Source organism: Pipistrellus hanaki (assembly GCF_964339955.1).
Source record: "Pipistrellus hanaki genome assembly, chromosome: 19".
NCBI lineage: Eukaryota > Metazoa > Chordata > Mammalia > Chiroptera > Vespertilionidae > Pipistrellus > Pipistrellus hanaki.
This window is the reverse complement of record NC_140521.1, coordinates 2,128,031-2,145,150: the sequence shown is the minus strand read 5'-3', so window position 1 is coordinate 2,145,150 and position 17,120 is coordinate 2,128,031. Positions and strand designations below refer to the sequence as shown.

Sequence of the window (17,120 nt, the reverse complement as noted above, 5' to 3'; positions counted from 1 at the left end):
TGAAAATGTATTACGTTGATAAAAAAAATAAACACACCAAAAACCATGGCTTCCCGGTTTCCTGTTCTCTAGAGGGTCTAGACTAGGGGTGTGGAACTCAATCAGAGAAGGGGCCAAAATCTAAAATCCAGCCTAAATCGCGGGCCGAATGGTTTACTGAACAGTCATAAACTGACAATGTCATAAACTGACAGCGGAGTGCAGTGATGACAGCGCGGTGCGGGCCACATTGCAAGGCCTGGTGGGCTGGATTTGGCCCGCGGGCCTTGTGTTTGACACATGTGAGGGTCTAGACAAATACCGACCGTGTCTGAGGGGGCAGGAGCGGGGGTGCGGTTGGTGTAAGATGTAGATTAGGAAGCAGGCACCAAGGCAGCTGAGAACGGAATACAGCAACTGGAACAGAAAGTAGCCAAGTCCGGGAAGGACTTCTATTTCAAAATCTCCAGGAAACACAAGGGGAGTCGCTCTGCCTTCACGGCACCATGTCCTGTGGGAACAGACTGAGCCGCTGGGGTGCCAGGGACCAGTAAGTGATGAACTGGACTAGAGTAATTTCAGGGTGCAGGGAAGAGCTATTCCTTTCTTTAAACGGAAAATGGGTTATGGGGCAGAGTGATTGCTTATTTATTATTATTATTTTTAAACTTTCACCTGAGGATATTTTTCCATTGATATATATATATATATATATATATATATATATATATATATATATATATATAATTTTAGAGAGGAAGAGAGAGATAGAAACATCAATGATGAGAGAGAATCATGGATCAGCTGCCTCCTGCACTCGCCCTACTGGGGATTGGGCCATGTGCCCTGGACTGGAATTGAACCCAGAACACTTTAGTTCACAGGCTGACACTCTATCCACTGAGCTAAACCAGCTACGGTTCCATTGATTTTTAGAGAGAGTAGAAGGGAGAGGGAGAGATGGAGAGAAACATCGATGTGAGAGAGACACATCGATTGGTTGCCTCCTGCACACCAGGCCAAGGCCTGGGCTGGGGAGGAGCCCGCAACCGAGGTATGCGCTCTTGACTGGAATTGAACCTGGGATCCTTCAGTCTGCAGGCCGACGCTCTATCCACTGGGCCAAACCAGCTAGCTAACATTAATCTATAAAATTAAACTGTGGCGATGCTGCACGACTGTGGCAATTCTGAAACACAGGGAACGGCACACTTTAGTATTTATCTTTTAATGGAATTTATTGGGTGACGTTGGTGACTAAAACCACACAGGTTTCAATGTGCAGCTCAATTAAACATCATCTGCCCACGGCCCTGTGCGCTCAGCACCCCATTTATCCCTCTTTACCTCCCCCTCCCCCCTCCCCCTTTCCCTCTGGCTATCATCACACTGTTGTCTGTGTCTGTGTTGTTATATGTATGCGTGTGTGTGTGTGTGTGTGTGTATATATATATATATATATATATATATATATATATAGTTTTTATATAACCTTTCACCTTTTTTTCACCTGGCCCCCCAATCCCCTATTTGAACTGTACACTTGAAATAGATACATTTCATGGTATGTGAATTACATTTTAATAAAGTGGTTTAAGAAAAGCAATGGCTCGATATGCTAACTTTCAGTGGGGGATGAGTTTATTGAAGGCAGAAACGAATAACTTCCTAAAAAGTTCGTAAAAATAGTCACCACGGGCATGTCCAGCTCTCTTCCCCTCAACTACTGGGAACTATTCCCATTTTTCAAGCCCCTGAGATCAGCGAGGCGCACTGGGGAGGAAAAACAATATCGCTGTTTTTCCGATGAGGGGTCCCAGGTGAGGCAGAGTAGGGGGAGGGAGTCCTTCCACGTGGAAATCTCTGGAAATAGCAGGAAGCAAGTTTGACGCGGGGCCATCTCTCCGGTGAGCTACATACAAAAATAACTTACTCCCAAATCCTCCTAGTTACACACACACACACACAGGGAGCCAGCTCACTGGCTTTCTAAACAATCCACGCTTACTCCACGGACACCAAGAAACAGCAAGCGCTGAACGTCATGCCTCAAGTTACTGGATAAAAATTAGCGACTGTGCCGAAACCGGTTTGGCTCAGTGGACAGAGCGTCGGCCTGCGGACTGAAGGGTCCCGGGTTCAATTCCGGTCAAGGCATTTACCTTGGTTGCGGGCACATCCCCAGTGGGAGGGGGTGTGCAAAAGGCAGCTGATAGATGGTTCTCTCTCATCGATGTTTCTCTTTATCCCTCTCTCTTCCTCTCTGTAAAAAATCAATAAAATATATTTTTTAAAAAATTAGCGACTGCTCGTCTCCCTTTCGCATCACGAGGAGCCCCGCCCGTGGAAGGCCGGTGATGTCCTCTGCTCGTGAACCCCAGGGGCTCCGCGGGCTCAGGCGAAGTAGCCGTGGGCGAAGACGGCCACGGCCAGCAGCACGACGGCGTTGGCGTTCACCACGGTCCTCCAGAAGGGTTTCTCGGACGTGTCCGTCAGCTTCTTCCTCTGGGCTTCCTCCTCCTCTCTGCTCAGCTTGGGGCCTCTCCTCTGCAGGCCGCAGAACGCCTCGTAGGCTCTCCGGAGACACCCTGGCCTCTCCCCGGGGTCGTCTGGACCAAAGAGAGATAAACGAACGGTCACAAAGCTCGGGAAACCCAGCTCCCAGCAAGGCCGTGCGATGACGGCAAAGAATGACGACAACTACGTACTCCTATGCCTTAGAAGGAACATCCCTGAGAAAACACAGATAACTCCGCTTATAGAAGAACTAGAGGCCCAGGGCATGAAATTCATGCACAGGTAGGGTCCCTATGCATGACTGGTGATCAGGGCCTTCCAGCTGCTGGCTGGGACCTTCCTTCATCCCACGCCACCCCCTAGTGGTCAGTGCATGTCACAGCGAGTGATTGAACTCCTGGTCTCCCAAACTCCCAAGGAGACACTTTGCATGTTAGCCTTTTATATATATAGATGAAGCTCGGCTGGTGGTATGGCTCAGTTGTTGAGTGTCGACCTGTGAACCTGTAGGTCATGGTTTGATTCCCGGTCAAGGCACATGTTCAGGTTGCAGGCTCCGTCCCAGTGGGGGCGTGCAGGAGGCAGCTGATCCAGGACTCTCTCTCATCATTGATGTTTCTCTCTCTCTCCCTCTCCCTTCCTCTCTGCAATCAATAAAAAATATATTAAGAGAAAAAATAGAAAACCGTTGCATAGCATAGAGCCCAATAAACAAAGTCAAACAAGGGCCTAGCTGGGGGAATCGTTTGCACCTCATATCACATGGGGTGTGATATCCTTAGTAGTAATGAGTTTCTTGACATAGAGCACATCCTACAAACAACTTCATGCAAACACACGAGAGCGACACATCAACAGTTCAAAGTGAGAGAGAGAGTTCTCAAGCCAAAGGCAAACCAGACACTACCTTCATCGAAATCATCGGCAGTGTCTTCCTGTCTCTGCTCGTCCGCGTCTAAATCGATCCGCTCCTCTGTCCGGTTCCGAAGAGACCAGCACAGGCGGTACAGCTGCCCAGAGACCACAGACAGGCCCATTCGTGATGAGCGAGTGTTTACAATAACATAACAGAGCGTTTACTGTATAGTGCAAAAAACAATCACACAGCGTGGGAAAACACACACAGCAAAGAAAAGGGCTCCTCCCACACTCATTCACAAAAACACACCGTTTTACATTATTTCTGGCCCGGCCGGCATGGCTCAGTGGTTGAGCATCCACCTATGAACCAGGAGGTCACGGTTCAATTCCCCGTCAAGGACACATGCCCGGGTTGCGAGCTCCGTCCCCAGTAGGGGGCGTGCAGGAGGAAGCCAATCAGGGATTCTCTCTTGTCATTGATGTTTCTCTCTCTCTCTCTCCCTCTGTCTTCCTCTCTGACATCAATAAAAATATATTTAAAAAAATAAAAGGGGCACCTAGCTGTTCCTCATTACTCACATGCACGTCGGGGATGGGCTTGGTGAGCAGGGAGACGCCCAGGATGACCGCGATGGAAATGACGAAGAGGATCATGGCGAAGTACAGGTAGTGCACGCCGCAGATGATTGTGGGGCAGTTGCTGGCGGCCAGGCACGTCCCCGTTCCGTAGGCGAACTCCGCGATCATCCGGAACAGGCCGATCAGCAGCCCGATGATGAGACCCCAGAAAGCTCCCTGCAGAAGGAGCCAGAACGAAGCGGGGGGGTTCAGAGAAGAGGAGACGCTCATTCTAGGAGGTTATCGTTACCGTCCTTCCTGCTTTCTCCACTAAGAACTACACATGGCCCTGGCTGGTGTGGTTCAGTGGATAGAGCACCGGCCTCTGGACTGAAGGGTCCCGGGTTCGATTCCCATCAAGGGCATGTACCGGTTGTGGCTTGATCCCCAGCCCTGCTTGGGGTGCCTACGGGAGGTAACCAATGGATGTGTCTCTCTCACATCGATGTTTCTCTCTGTTTCTCCCTCTCCTTTCCACTCTCTCTAAAAATCAGTGGAAAGGTATCCTTGAATAAGGATTAACAACAACATATGTATTTAAAAAAAAATTTTTTTTTAAACATAAAAGAAGGATATTTTTTTGGGTCTGAAATGCTCAAAAAATTTCCGTAAAAATCAAGGGTCAATGCCTCTTTATGCCATTTCAGCTTACGGATAGCGGGGCAAATCTGTACAGCCTACTTTGACCCAAGCTTAAGGTGACCTTGACTTTTATGTTGTTCACGGATTTGAAAACGTGTGACTCAGTTTGCAGAAGGAACAGGATGATGACTCGTGTGTCACGAGTGGCGGAGCTGACGGGCCTCGCGTTGTATAAATTGGGTGGAGAGGATGCATTTTCCTCCCGGGGAGAGAAAGACGTTTTTCTCACTCCAGCGGGAAAACCGTCTCCGCAGGTCCACGCACCTGCTCGTTGACTCTCTTGCAGAAGACGGCGAGCAGGAAGACGGCGGCGATGGGAGGCCCCAGGTAGCTCGAGATGGACTCTATGTAGTGGAACAGCTGCCCGTTCTGAGACACTTGTACCAGCGGGACCCACAGGATGCTGACGACAATCAGCAGGATGATGAACAGCCTGGGAAGCGGACAGAAGGGTGGGGTGAGTAAGCGGAAGCATCCCTGGTAGGTGCCCTGTGCTGCAGTTCTTTTTTAAATTGTATTTTATACTTTATTGATTTTTTTTTTTTTTTTTTTTACAGAGAGGAAGAGAGAGGAATAGAGAGCTAGAAACATCGATGAGAGAGAATCATCGATCAGCTGCCTCCTGCACACCTCCTGCTGGGGATGTGCCCGCAACCAAGGTACATGCCCTTGACCCGGAATCGAACCCGGGACCTTTCAGTCCGCAGGCCGACGCTCTATCCACTGAGCCAAACTGGTTTCAGCTGTGCTTCATTTCTTGAATTCATTCTTGGGTCTGTTCATTGATTCACACCCCCACCCCCCCAAAAAAAAAAATTCAAGCTCCTTGACCCCACGCTAGGCCATTGCTCATGATGATCTGCTAGTAAAATGCCAATAAAGCAATTGCTGGCCTCTAATCAGTCCTAATAGCTTCCATGACGAGATTAAATATTCATTTACAAAAACAGCTCCAATGTCAGCGCTGGGTTAATAATTCTCTAATGCAGCACGTGCACGGCAGCGATTAGAAAAAGGAGCACACAGCACTCCTTGTAGGTGATCATTTGTAGGACCCAGAAAGCAGACTCCTACGCTGGTCTTTTATTTTTTATGTTTTCCTAGCTGGAGAGAAACTGAGTCAGGACGAAAATGCCCTCCCTCTGTCCCAGAATGCTGAGGGGACTGCCCGGAGATGCTGATTTGTGTGTTTTGTTTTTTGCTGCTGGAGTACTGTGGTGGGTAGAAGGAATTGGCTAACATATTGAGATGCGGTCAACAACCATTTGGTTTTGCTCCTGGGGGGTCAGGGAGCAAGACTGTTTCACTTTAAAAAAAAAAAAACTTCGCCGCCGAAACCGGTTTGGAGCATCGGCCTGTGGACTGAAAGGTCCCGGGTTCGATTCCGGTCAAGGGCATGTACCTTGGTTGCGGGCACATCCCCAGTAGGGGGTGTGCAGGAGGCAGCTGATCGATGTTTCTAACTCTCTATCCTCCCTGTAAAAAGTCAATAAAATATATATATATTTTTAAAAAACTTCGCCATATACTTTTGTGCTTGTCACATGATTAAACAAGTAATAATAACTTACTGGACTTCTGTGTGTGCTCACCTGGAAGAGAAGGGTGGGAGTTGGGAGAACGGAGCGGGGACAAGCTTTTGGGCGGGAGACTGAGGCACGGGGTCACACTGAAGCTCTACAAAACTTCTGCGACCTTGCAATAACTAGCTAAGCGTGATAAACCACGGGCGGACCGAGCACAGGGCCTAGAGCACAGTACAGACTGGAGAAATGACACCTCCCATGGTCATTGCCATCATCACTGGCTCCCGTGCTCTCTTATCTTCAGCTGTTTGCTGCCTCACGCGGAATAAAATCCGAAGTCCTCTTAGGGCCGGAGGAGCCTGCGTGATCTCCCCCAACCCCCACCTTTCTGACCCGTCTCCTATCGCTCTCCCGGGCCACGCTCACCTCCTGCCGTCCTCACACCCCCCCCCCACACACACACACACGTGACTGTGGAGGCACCGGCAGTGCTGACTGCTCCCCCGCCCTCTCCCCAGGGCTCTGCTCAAAAGCCACTTCTTCCGTGAGGACCCTTTGAGCACTGTCTTACGTTAGTCCTCATCCTTTGATCCTGCCTTAATTTTCTTCCTAGCATTTAAAAAATATATATTTTTATTGATTTCAGAGAGGAAGCGGGGGGAAAGAGAGAGAGAGAAGCATCGGTGATGAGAGAGGATCAGGGATCGGCTGCCTCCTGCAGGCCCGCCCCTGGGCATGTGCCCTGCCCGGGAATCAAACCCCATTCTAGAACTCTCTGAGTGGTTTCTCTGAACCCCCACAGGAGGAGGGTCACGTCTGTGTCTCTCCCTTTCCGGAGAAACGAGAGACAGAAGCCGGGGATCGCTCACCGCCCCGCGATGAGGAGTTCCCTCTCCGAGGCCTGCTTCCGGATCTTGGTGTAGAGGTCCATGGTGAAGAGGGTGCTGGCGCTGTTGAAGATGGAGGTCAGGGAGCTCATGAGGGACGCCAGCATGACGGACAGCATCAGGCCTCGCAGCCCTGCGGCCGGGAGAGGAGGCAACCACGTGTTAGGAGCCGGACGCCATGAGCCGTGATCACCTGGCCAAACCAGAGGGCCGTTTGAAGGTAACGGTGTCACGTGACTGTTTCCTAACTGATGTGCCCATGAATACATGCTGCGTGCACCATTTTCTGCATATTTCCCGGTGATCTGAGAATAATCCAGTGTAGGATTTTAGTTCTAAATGCAAATTTAGAGCTTACTTGCTGGAACCTAAATTTGGAAGACAGGAAATGGTGTAGTACCATCTCTTTCTTTCTTTCTTTTCTTTTCTTTTTTTTTTTTAGCTGTTGGCTTCCTGATAAATAGTTAACCACTAGTTCTCTGAGTTTATAAGCTCATGACTATGCAACTCTTTAAATTATAACTTAGAAAAACATTTTATTGATTTCACAGAGGAAGAGAGAGGAAGAGAGAGAAGAGAGAACACCGATGATGAGAGAGAATCACTGATCAGCTGCCTCCTGCACGCCCAGCACTGGGGACAGAGTTGGCTGGGCTAAATGAGAACTTCTATTTCACGTTATTTTGTATTCATCTCAGGGGAGTGACACAGTGGTCAAACCACCACAGAGTGCTCTCCCCTGCATTCCCAGTACCCGGCCTGCACCGTTCCGAGCCATCGCAATGTTATTGACTTTATTCCTTCGCTGTGCTTTGCATCCCTGGGACTATTTCATAACCACCTGTTGGTGCTTCTTCATCCCTTCACCTTCTCCTCACCCAGTCCCTCAACCCCCATCCTCTCTGGCGACTGTCAGTTTATCCTCTGTATCCATGCATCTGTTTCTGTTTTGTTTGGTTGTTTATTTGGGGCTGTGAAGCGCTTTTATGGGCAAATCTACCATTTAAATGATCATGATTATCTTGAATCTTAGGGAGTGAGGATTCTTCTAGTAGGGATTATATTTGGTAGACTGTGGAAGAGATGTCTCAAGAATGTCTTTGTCAGATGTCTCTGACAAAGACAACTGAATTAATGGAAGAAAGAATTATTGACAAAAATTGCATGTATTTAAGGTGTATGACATGAATACACACACACACACACACACACACACACTGTGAATGGTTACCACAATCATGCTAATTAACCCAGCCATCACCTCACATAGTAACTAATACCTTGCTTTGTTGTGAGAATACTTGAGTAAATTTACTCTTAGTAAATTTCAAGTACACAGGACATTATTATTAACTGCAGTCTTTAGGCTGGAATCTCCGGAACTTCCCATATCATCCCCGAACGTTTGTACCCTTTGACCAATATCTCTCTATTTCCCCATCCCCCGCCCCCTGGCACCCACCATTCTACTTCTCTATTTCTTTAGACTCCACGTGTCAGTGACATCGAACAGTATTTGTCTTCGAGAGAGACACATCGATGGGTTGCCTCCCACACTCACTGGGAGCAGTGACCCTGGGGCAGAGTTGGCACCTGCAACCCAGGTACGTGCCCTAAACTGGGACTCAAACCCGAGACCCCCTGGCTCCTAGGCCGATGCTCTAACCATTGAGCAGGATGCTGTCTTACCGTCAGGCATCAGCTCCATCACCAGCATTGGGTAGGCGTAGTTGGTGCAGCCGACTTCGGTGCCACAGTGCTTCACACACTCGGAGGGAACCACGCAGGCCACCTTCTCTGAAGAGGAAGCCAGAGAAGTGGGCTCAGCGAGGGGGGCCCAGACAGGTGGGCGCTACCACCAGTGGCCTCAGAGACAAGCTGCAAGTCATGAGTTCGAGGAGAGATGTTTGCCCGGAAACCGAGGCTCCACTTGGAACTGCGCACATCCATCTGCTTCTTCTTTGGCTAGAACACGCCTTTCAGAGGTCACAGCTGTGGGTCCCCGGGCACTAGCCTGCGGGGACGTGGCCCCGCGGGAGCTGGGAGCACTAGAGGGAGCACCAGCGACGAGAACGTAGGGGCGCGGGACTTGCCTGTGTACAGGATGCGGCTGATCATGCCCGGCATCACCATGAGGAACATGGGCAGCAGCTTCAGGTACCCGCACATGATGCAGGCGGCCTTCACGTGGGACATGTCCTTGCCGGACAGGCAGCGCTGCACGATGACCTGCAGGGGGAGCACGCCTGGTCACGGGACAGCCGGAGGGCACGTCCCGGGGGGGGGGCTCTTCAGGGGTTCGCGTGCGGTAAGAAGTGGGGTGATGGCGGAGAAGAGGGAGCTCTGCAGAAAAATCCCGATTTGGATCCCTGCTTCTCCCACAGGAAAGTTTGAGTTCTGTGAGTTACAGGTTTCTCATCTGTGACTAGGGTTCTTTTTCTTTTTCTTTTTTTTTTTTTTTTTAAAGTATATTTATATTGACTACAGAGGAGAAGGGAGAGGGAGAGAGAGAACATCAATGATGAGAGAGTCATTGATCAATGAGGAGAGTAATCGTTGATCGGCTGCCTCCTGCATGCCCCCCACTGGGGATCGAGCCCGTAACCAGGCATGTGTCCCGACCGGAATCGAAACGTGACCCTTCAGTCTGCAGGCTGACACTCTACCCACTGAGCCAAACCGGCTAAGGCAAAGTGTTTGACTTTTTAAATGGTAAAACTAGATGATTTTCTAGGAGAAGAAAAAGAACAACATAAATACACACATACACACACACACACTCAGTCACACACACACAGTCTCACACACACAGTCACACACACACTCAGTCTCACACACACACACACATACACATACACACACTCAGTCACACACACAATCATACACACACACGCACACTCAGTCACACACACAATCACACACACACACTCAGTCACACACACAATCACACACACACACCGCACGCACGCACGCACGCACGCACGCACACACGCGCACATGCTTTACCTGGTCTGTGCACCAGTACCACGCAGCCACGATGGTCATGCCTATGATCATTCCCGGCCACGGAATGTCCCCGGTGACGGCGTCTCGGAAGATGTGGAAGGAGTCGGGCCGGGGGGTGTAGCACTCGGGCCTGATGGTCAGGTTGTCGCCTTCGACCACGGACGGGATGGCGTGCATGTACTTCTCCATGAAGCTCTCGTAGCCGCCGACCTCGGCAAACGCTGGAAGGGCACCGGCCAGGAGACAATGTCCCCCGGAAACCTAAGAACACCCCCCCCCCGTTTCCCTAATGACCCCTCGTGGGAGGACTCCGGCACCGCCATCAGCCTGGCGTAGTCTCAGGATCCTCGGGACCCACCAGCCCCAGGACCTCCACCCACGGCCCTGCTCCCACGCCGCCACTCACCAAAGCCCATGAGGATGAAGGAGCCGATGAGCATGATGATGGTCTGCAGGGTGTCCGTGTAAATCACCGAGGCCAAGCCCCCTGGGAGGGAGGAAAGGAGCCAGGAGGTTTGATCAGGTGCCCGCCCCTACGTGCCTTCACCTTTAGATCTCTTCCCCGGCCACACCCCACCCGTGTGCTTGGTTCATGGATCACTGCCAGCTACCTTCTCCCCGCAACCCACCCACCGTTCCCGCCCCCCCCTTTCTCATGCCACCCTTATGCTCCGGCATCCACCTGGTCCCACCTTGGGTTCGCCAGGCTCCTGTTGGAGCTGCTATTCCATCCTGGCCTCCCCTGGGCAGGATGCACTGAGCCCCAGGTGCCGGTCTGGGTACGAGACACGCGGCTGAGCCTCATAGTGTTTTTCTGTCCCGCCCACCACGGCCTCAGCCTCCGTCCGGGTGACGGGCACTGACAGGGCCCGCGTGCCCGGCTCCGCTTGTGTGTCGCGGCTGCGCCTGACGCTCGGAGCGGGAGTGAAGGGCTGATGGCCTCGCCTTGGCCGTGACCAGGCTCGCGCGGAGGCTGCTCGTTGCCGGTCGGCGTGACGGGAGCAGGAGAGAGCAGGGCTGAGCTGAGCTGAGCGCAGTGGACTCACCCGTGATGGTGTAGATGGCCGTGATGGCCAGGAGGATGAAGATGGCCAGGTACAGGTCCAGCCCTAGCGCCAGCTTGATGAAGATGGCTCCGGAGAAGATGTCTGACTGTAAGGGGACAGGCGGTCCCTCAGCCCAGAGCCTCAACCTCTCTCTCTCTCTCTCTCTCTCTCTCTCTCTCTCTCTCTCTCTTTTTTAAGTATATTTTTATTGATTTCAGAGAGGGAGGGAGGGAGAGGGAGAGGGAGAGAGAGAAGCACCCATGCTGAGAGAGAATCATGGATGGGCTGCCTCCTGCACCCCCCTTATTGGGGATCCAGCCTGCAACCCAGGCATGTGCCCTGACTGGGGATCGAACCCGGGACTCTTCAGCCTGCAGGCTGATGTTCTATGCACTGAGCCATACCGGCTAGGGCTTTTTTTTTTTTTTTTTTTTTTAGGAGGGAGCAGAAGGGAGGTGGGGAGACACAGAGAGAGACACGCACATTGATTGGCTGCCTCCCGCACATGCCTCAACCCTGGGGTACGTGGTGGCCTTGCCTGGATTCAAACCCGGGACCCTGCGGTCCACGGGCCGAGGAGCCACACTGGCTCGGGCTCTGGCTGAAGGCTTAACTCCTTAACCACACGGTGAACTCCGAGTGCACAGGCTGCTCGCTGCCCCGCACGGAGCACCTCACCTGCAGGAAGGGCTGGGAGAAGCTCGGCCGCACCCGGCAGGCTCACGCCGCACCCGGCAGGCTCATGCTGCACCCGGCAGGCTCACCCTGCACCGGGCAGGCTCACGCTGCACCAGGCAGGCTCACCCGCACCCAGCAGGCTCACCCTGCACCGGGCAGGCTCACGCTGCACCAGGCAGGCTCACGCCGCACCCAGCAGGCTCACCCTGCACCGGGCAGGCTCATGCTGCACCCATCAGGCTCACGCCGCACCCATCAGGCTCATGCCACACCGGGCAGGCTCACGCTGCACCCAGCAGGCTCACGCTGCACCCAGCAGGCTCACCCTGCACCAGGCAGGCTCACGCCGCACCAGGCAGGCTCATGCTGCACCCATCAGGCTCACGCCGCACCCATCAGGCTCATGCCACACCGGGCAGGCTCACCCTGCACCCGGCAGGCTCACGCTGCATCCAGCAGGCTCACGCTGCACCAGGCAGGCTCACGCTTCCAGCCCGGACTCCGCTCAGCAGACAGGATCCCGGGAGTCAGCCTCCTCCCCAGGAGCGGCCTGGACTCTGCCCCCGAGGCCGCGGCCTCCTGAGTCACCGACGGGCCCGCAGCACGAGCATCGACGTGCTTTGTTCTCTCCACGCGCTGCTGACTCCTCAGACTCCGCTCTGCCTTCCTCCGTGGTTATCCCCAAGGGATTTAATTGACACGCGCGCGCGCACACACAGCAGCTTTAGAATTCTTTCAACACGTATGTGTGAGGTCTATTTCTTAGGGGGAGCCTTAGGTTTAAAAAAATAATAATAAAAAAAATTCAGGGCCCTGGCTGGTGTGGTTCAGCTGGTGGGGTGCTGTCCTGTGCCCCTACAGGCTGCCGGTTCGATTCCCGGTCAGGGACAACAGGCCCGGGCTGCGGGTTCGATCCCCAGTGGGGGGCTTGCAGGAGGCAGCCCATCCACGAGTCTCTCTCATCACGGGTGTTTCTCTCTCCCTCTCCCTCTCCCTCCCTCTCCGAAAGCAATACAAATATATATTTTAAGAAGCAGTCTTGCAAGCTTACCACGCCAGGAGCAGGGAACTCACCGAGATCCTCAGGGCCACGCAGATGAAGAGGGAGAGGACGGAGAGGTAGATCTGGAGCCGCTGCCCCCCGAAGCGCTTCTTGAGGTACTCAGGCATGGTCATCACCTGCGGGCACACCGGCCGGCTCAGCGGGGCTCCCGGCACAGCCGGCCACTGCACACTCCCTGAGCCCGCGGGGCGGAGGGCCTGTGCAGGGCTGTGGGCCTGTGCGGGGCAGAGGGCCTGTGCGGGGCTGTGGGCCTGTGCGGGGCGGAGGGCCTGTGCGGGGCTGTGAGCCTGTGCGGGCCTGTGGGCCTGTGCGGGGCGGAGGGCCTGTGCGGGGGCAGGGGGGAGGGGGAAGGGCCTGTGCGGGGCGGAGGGCCTGTGCGGGGCGGAGGGGCCTGTGCGGGGCTGTGGGCCTGTGCGGGGCGGAGGGCCTGTGCGGGGCGGAGGGGCCTGTGCGGGGCTGTGGGCCTGTGCGGGGCGGAGGGCCTGTGCGGGGCTGTGGGCCTGTGCGGGGCGGAGGGCCTGTGCGGGGCTGTGGGCCTGTGCGGGGCGGAGGGCCTGTGCGGGGCGGTGGGCCTGTGCGGGGCTGTGGGCCTGTGCGGGGCTGTGGGGCCTGTGTGGGGCGGAGGGCCTGTGCGGGGTGGAGGGCCTGTGCGGGGCTGTGGGCCTGTGCGGGGCGGAGGGCCTGTGCGGGGCGGTGGGCCTGTGCGGGGCGGAGGGCCTGTGCGGGGCTGTGGGCCTGTGCGGGGCGGAGGGCCTGTGCGGGGCGGTGGGCCTGTGCGGGGCTGTGGGCCTGTGCGGGGCTGTGGGGCCTGTGTGGGGCGGAGGGCCTGTGCGGGGTGGAGGGCCTGTGCGGGGCTGTGGGCCTGTGCGGGGCGGAGGGCCTGTGCGGGGCGGTGGGCCTGTGCGGGGCTGTGGGCCTGTGCGGGGCGGAGGGCCTGTGCGGGGCTGTGGGCCTGTGCGGGGCGGAGGGCCTGTGCGGGGCGGTGGGCCTGTGCGGGGCGGAGGGCCTGTGCGGGGCAGGCAGCCTGTGCGGGGCTGTGGGCCTGTGCGGGCGCCTCGGGCACCGAGGGGACGGAGGCTTGTTTCTGGGAAAGCAGCTAGGCCGGTGGACATGGGCGCTGGGACCGGACGCTGACTAGCAATCTGATGCTTAGCGAGCGGCCTCTCTCTGGCTCGCTCCCCCTCTGGAAGGCAGGGTCTGCCCCGGACTGCGGATGTGAAATTCCCACGCCACCGCCTAACGCACAGCCAACGCTCAGTAGATAATTTCTACCATTTTCACCCAAACTGGGGCAGTCCAGCTAACACGTTCCTCAAAGCCTGGCTGGGGGCAGCTCAGCCGTTGTGCGTCGACCCAGGAACCAGGAGGTCAGGGTTCGATTCCCAGTCAGGGCACAGGCCCAGGCAGCAGGCTCCATCCCCAGTGGGGGATGTGCAGGAGGCAGCCGGTCCATGATTCTCTCTCATCATGGATGTTTCTCTCTCTCTCTCTCTCTCCCTCTCCCTTCCTCTCTGAAAGGCCCCAGAGGCAGGCAGAAGAGAAGCCACCGCAGGTGTGGCACATCCCGCCCCTCATCGCAAGGAGGAACCGCTTTACTGGTGTCAGAACAGCACGGGTCTGAGGGAAGGAAAATGCCCAGGTTGGTGAGGACGTGGGCGAAGGGAGCCCTCGGGGCGGGAAGGCCAGCGCAGCCTGGCCGCACCAGTGGACTGGGGCCGTTGGAAGCCCAGGGACCGGAGACAAAGGGTCCCCCCAGGCCTCCCGCTGAGCAGGGAGAAGGAGCAGGTAAGTGGGCGCTGGCCAGCGTGCCCAGGCCCCGGTACTCACGCCCGCCTTGATGTAGATGGGGACGAAGAACCAGCCGAGCACCAGCAGCAGCAGCAGGGCCTACGGGAGAGGTGGCGTCAGAGGGGCCTGGCCTGGGGGGTGGGGGTGGGGTGGGGCCCTGTCCCCCCACGGCCTCGGGGTCAGAGGAGACAAGGCGGCCGGCTCTCCCATCCCCTCCCCGCCGCCGCCTCACTCACGTTCCACTCGAAGACGGCGGTGGCGATGCCCGAGGCCGCCCCGGTGCCCGCCAGCCCCACGAAGTGGCCGCTGCCGATGTTGCTGGCGAAGAGGGAGGCACCCATCTGGAGCCGAGGGCACAGACGTGGTCAGAGGGGCAGAGCTCACCGGCGCCAAGCAGGCCCCCTGCCCCGGGAAACGGCGAGGCCTCCCCACCCCAGGCCAGGAGCCAGCTGCAGCCCGGGGTCGAGCCCGGCTTCCCTATGGCCGGTGAGCCAAAGGGATTTCTTCTGTTTTTGAAAGGTTAACCAAAAAATCTAGCCCAGCGGGTGCGGCTCTGTGGTTGAGTGTGTCAACCTATGAACCAGGAGGTCACAGTTCCATTTCCATCCGTCAGGACACGTGCCCGGGGGGTGGGCTCGATCTCCAGTAGGGGGCGTGCAGGAGGCAGCTGATTCTCTTGCATCATTGATGTTTCTCTCCCTCCTCCTCTTCCTCCCTCTCCCCCTCCTCCTCCTCCCTCCCTCTTTCCCTCTCTCTCTCCCTCTCTCTCTTACACAGACACACACACACACTCACACACACACACACACACACACTCACACAGACACACACACACACTCACACACACACACTCACACACACACTCACACACTCACACACACACACACTCACACACACACACACACACACACACACACTCACACACACTTCATTTCCCCGGAGCTCTGCCCACTCACCGGCCACCAGACCATGTCGCGGCCCGCCAGGAAGAAGCCCCCCACGGTGCCCCGGTTGGTCCTCAGCATGGCCTGCGCGGAGGGAAGACAATGGGGGGGTGGGGTATCTGTAACTCCGCCCACAATGCAAAGCAGGGACCGCAGTGAGGGAGGGGCCTCTGAAGCTGGGCTGTGGGAGGTTAAACCTGTGGCCTCCCAGCCGTTACCAAAAGAGAGAAGGAGCACCAGCGAATTAAGCATCCAACTCAACCACGGCAGAAAGTGAGAAAATAACAAAGGAAAAAGAGAAGAGAGATAAGAAAAACAAGGTCGCCCCCCCAGTGTTGCAGGGGTTGAGCATCGACGTAGGAACCAGGAGGTCACGGTTCCACGGCCGGTCAGGGCACAGGCCCGAGTTGTGGGCTCCACCCCAGTAGGGGGCGTGCAGGAGGCAGCTGATCCATGATTCTCTCTCATCATCGATGTTTCTCTTTCTTTCCCTCTTCCTTCCTCTCTGAAATTGATTATATATATATATATATATATATATATATATATATATATATATATATATACATTTTTTTTTTTACAAAACACACCAAAAACCAACACCCTTATTCAATCTGCTTGTGCTGGAGATGCCGAGCAGATAAGCCTGGAGCTCCCAGGGCTGGCTCCGTGCACAGGATGGGGTTAGTAAAAGAAAGCAGGCCAGTGTCCGCATTATCGACGTCGCATACAAGAAAAACAGTTCTGCCCTGGCTGGTGTGGCTCTGTGGATAAAGCCTCGGCCTGCAGACTGAAGGGTCCCAGGTTCCAATTCCAGCCAAGGGCATGTGCTTGGGTTGCGGGCTCAATCCCCAGTGGGAGGCATGCAGGAGGCAGCCAACCAATGATTCTCTCTCCTCATGGCTATTTCTATCTCTCCCTCTCCCTGCCTCTCTGAAATCAATAAAAAATATTTTTAAAGAAAGAAAGAAAATGATTCTGAGAGGTGGACAGTGACATCTGGGACAGCTCTGAATGTCCTCTCAGCGTCGTCACTTTTCCGTCCCTCAGATGTTTGATCCCAGGCCATGCGCCCACCCCAAGCCCCCCCTCCCCCCACTGGGCTCCTACGTACCCACAGCCCCACGGCCATCACCACCACGAAGTAGATGACGATGACGGAGATGTCGGCCGCGTTCCGGATGCGCTCCGACATCTCGGGGGGACCCGGGGTCCCGGTCACGGGGCTGGGGCTCACGGTGCTGGCCATGGCTGCGGGCGGTGCGTCCCCATGGCCGGGAGGGCCCTCTCCTTATATGAGCTCTGGGTTAATGATCAGCCTCGAGCAGGTGGGGCGCGCTATCAGCACCGGCTCCTGGGCACGGGACCTTTACACCTTCCCTCGGATGCCCTCCGGCCCTCTGGCCGGCCGTGCCGGTCGGATGGAGTGTGGGGATGAGGGCGAGGGCTGGAGGTGCGGCGTGGGGTGCTCTGTGCGTGGAAAGGCAGGGTCCCCAAGAAGATGGGACCAGGTGGGGTGAGGATGAGGGAGCGATGACGGGGGGAAAAGGAGCTGGAGGAGGACA

At 55.4% G+C, this 17,120-nt stretch overlaps 1 protein-coding gene across 2 annotated transcripts; it reads right to left on the bottom strand.

Moving 5' to 3' along the window:
- Window positions 1-1,617: 1,617 nt before the first annotated feature.
- LOC311613398 (solute carrier family 5 member 4) lies at window positions 1,618-16,804 on the bottom strand (the record flags this gene model as incomplete). 2 transcript variants are annotated; one of them, XM_084867287.1, is made up of 15 exons in its annotated part: window positions 1,618-2,588; window positions 3,401-3,506; window positions 3,937-4,152; window positions 4,882-5,050; window positions 7,013-7,163; window positions 8,720-8,827; window positions 9,124-9,259; window positions 10,037-10,257; window positions 10,443-10,523; window positions 11,083-11,188; window positions 12,835-12,939; window positions 14,651-14,710; window positions 14,848-14,952; window positions 15,568-15,639; window positions 16,670-16,804. In XM_084867287.1, the coding sequence occupies 15 exons, from the start codon at window positions 16,802-16,804 to the stop codon at window positions 2,374-2,376; spliced, it is 1,986 nt and encodes a 661-aa protein (XP_084723413.1). In that variant the 3' UTR covers window positions 1,618-2,373. The 2 variants fall into 2 exon arrangements, with proteins under 2 accessions (XP_084723413.1, XP_084723412.1); XM_084867286.1 differs by having other exon boundaries at window positions 3,404-3,506.
- Window positions 16,805-17,120: the final 316 nt, after the last annotated feature.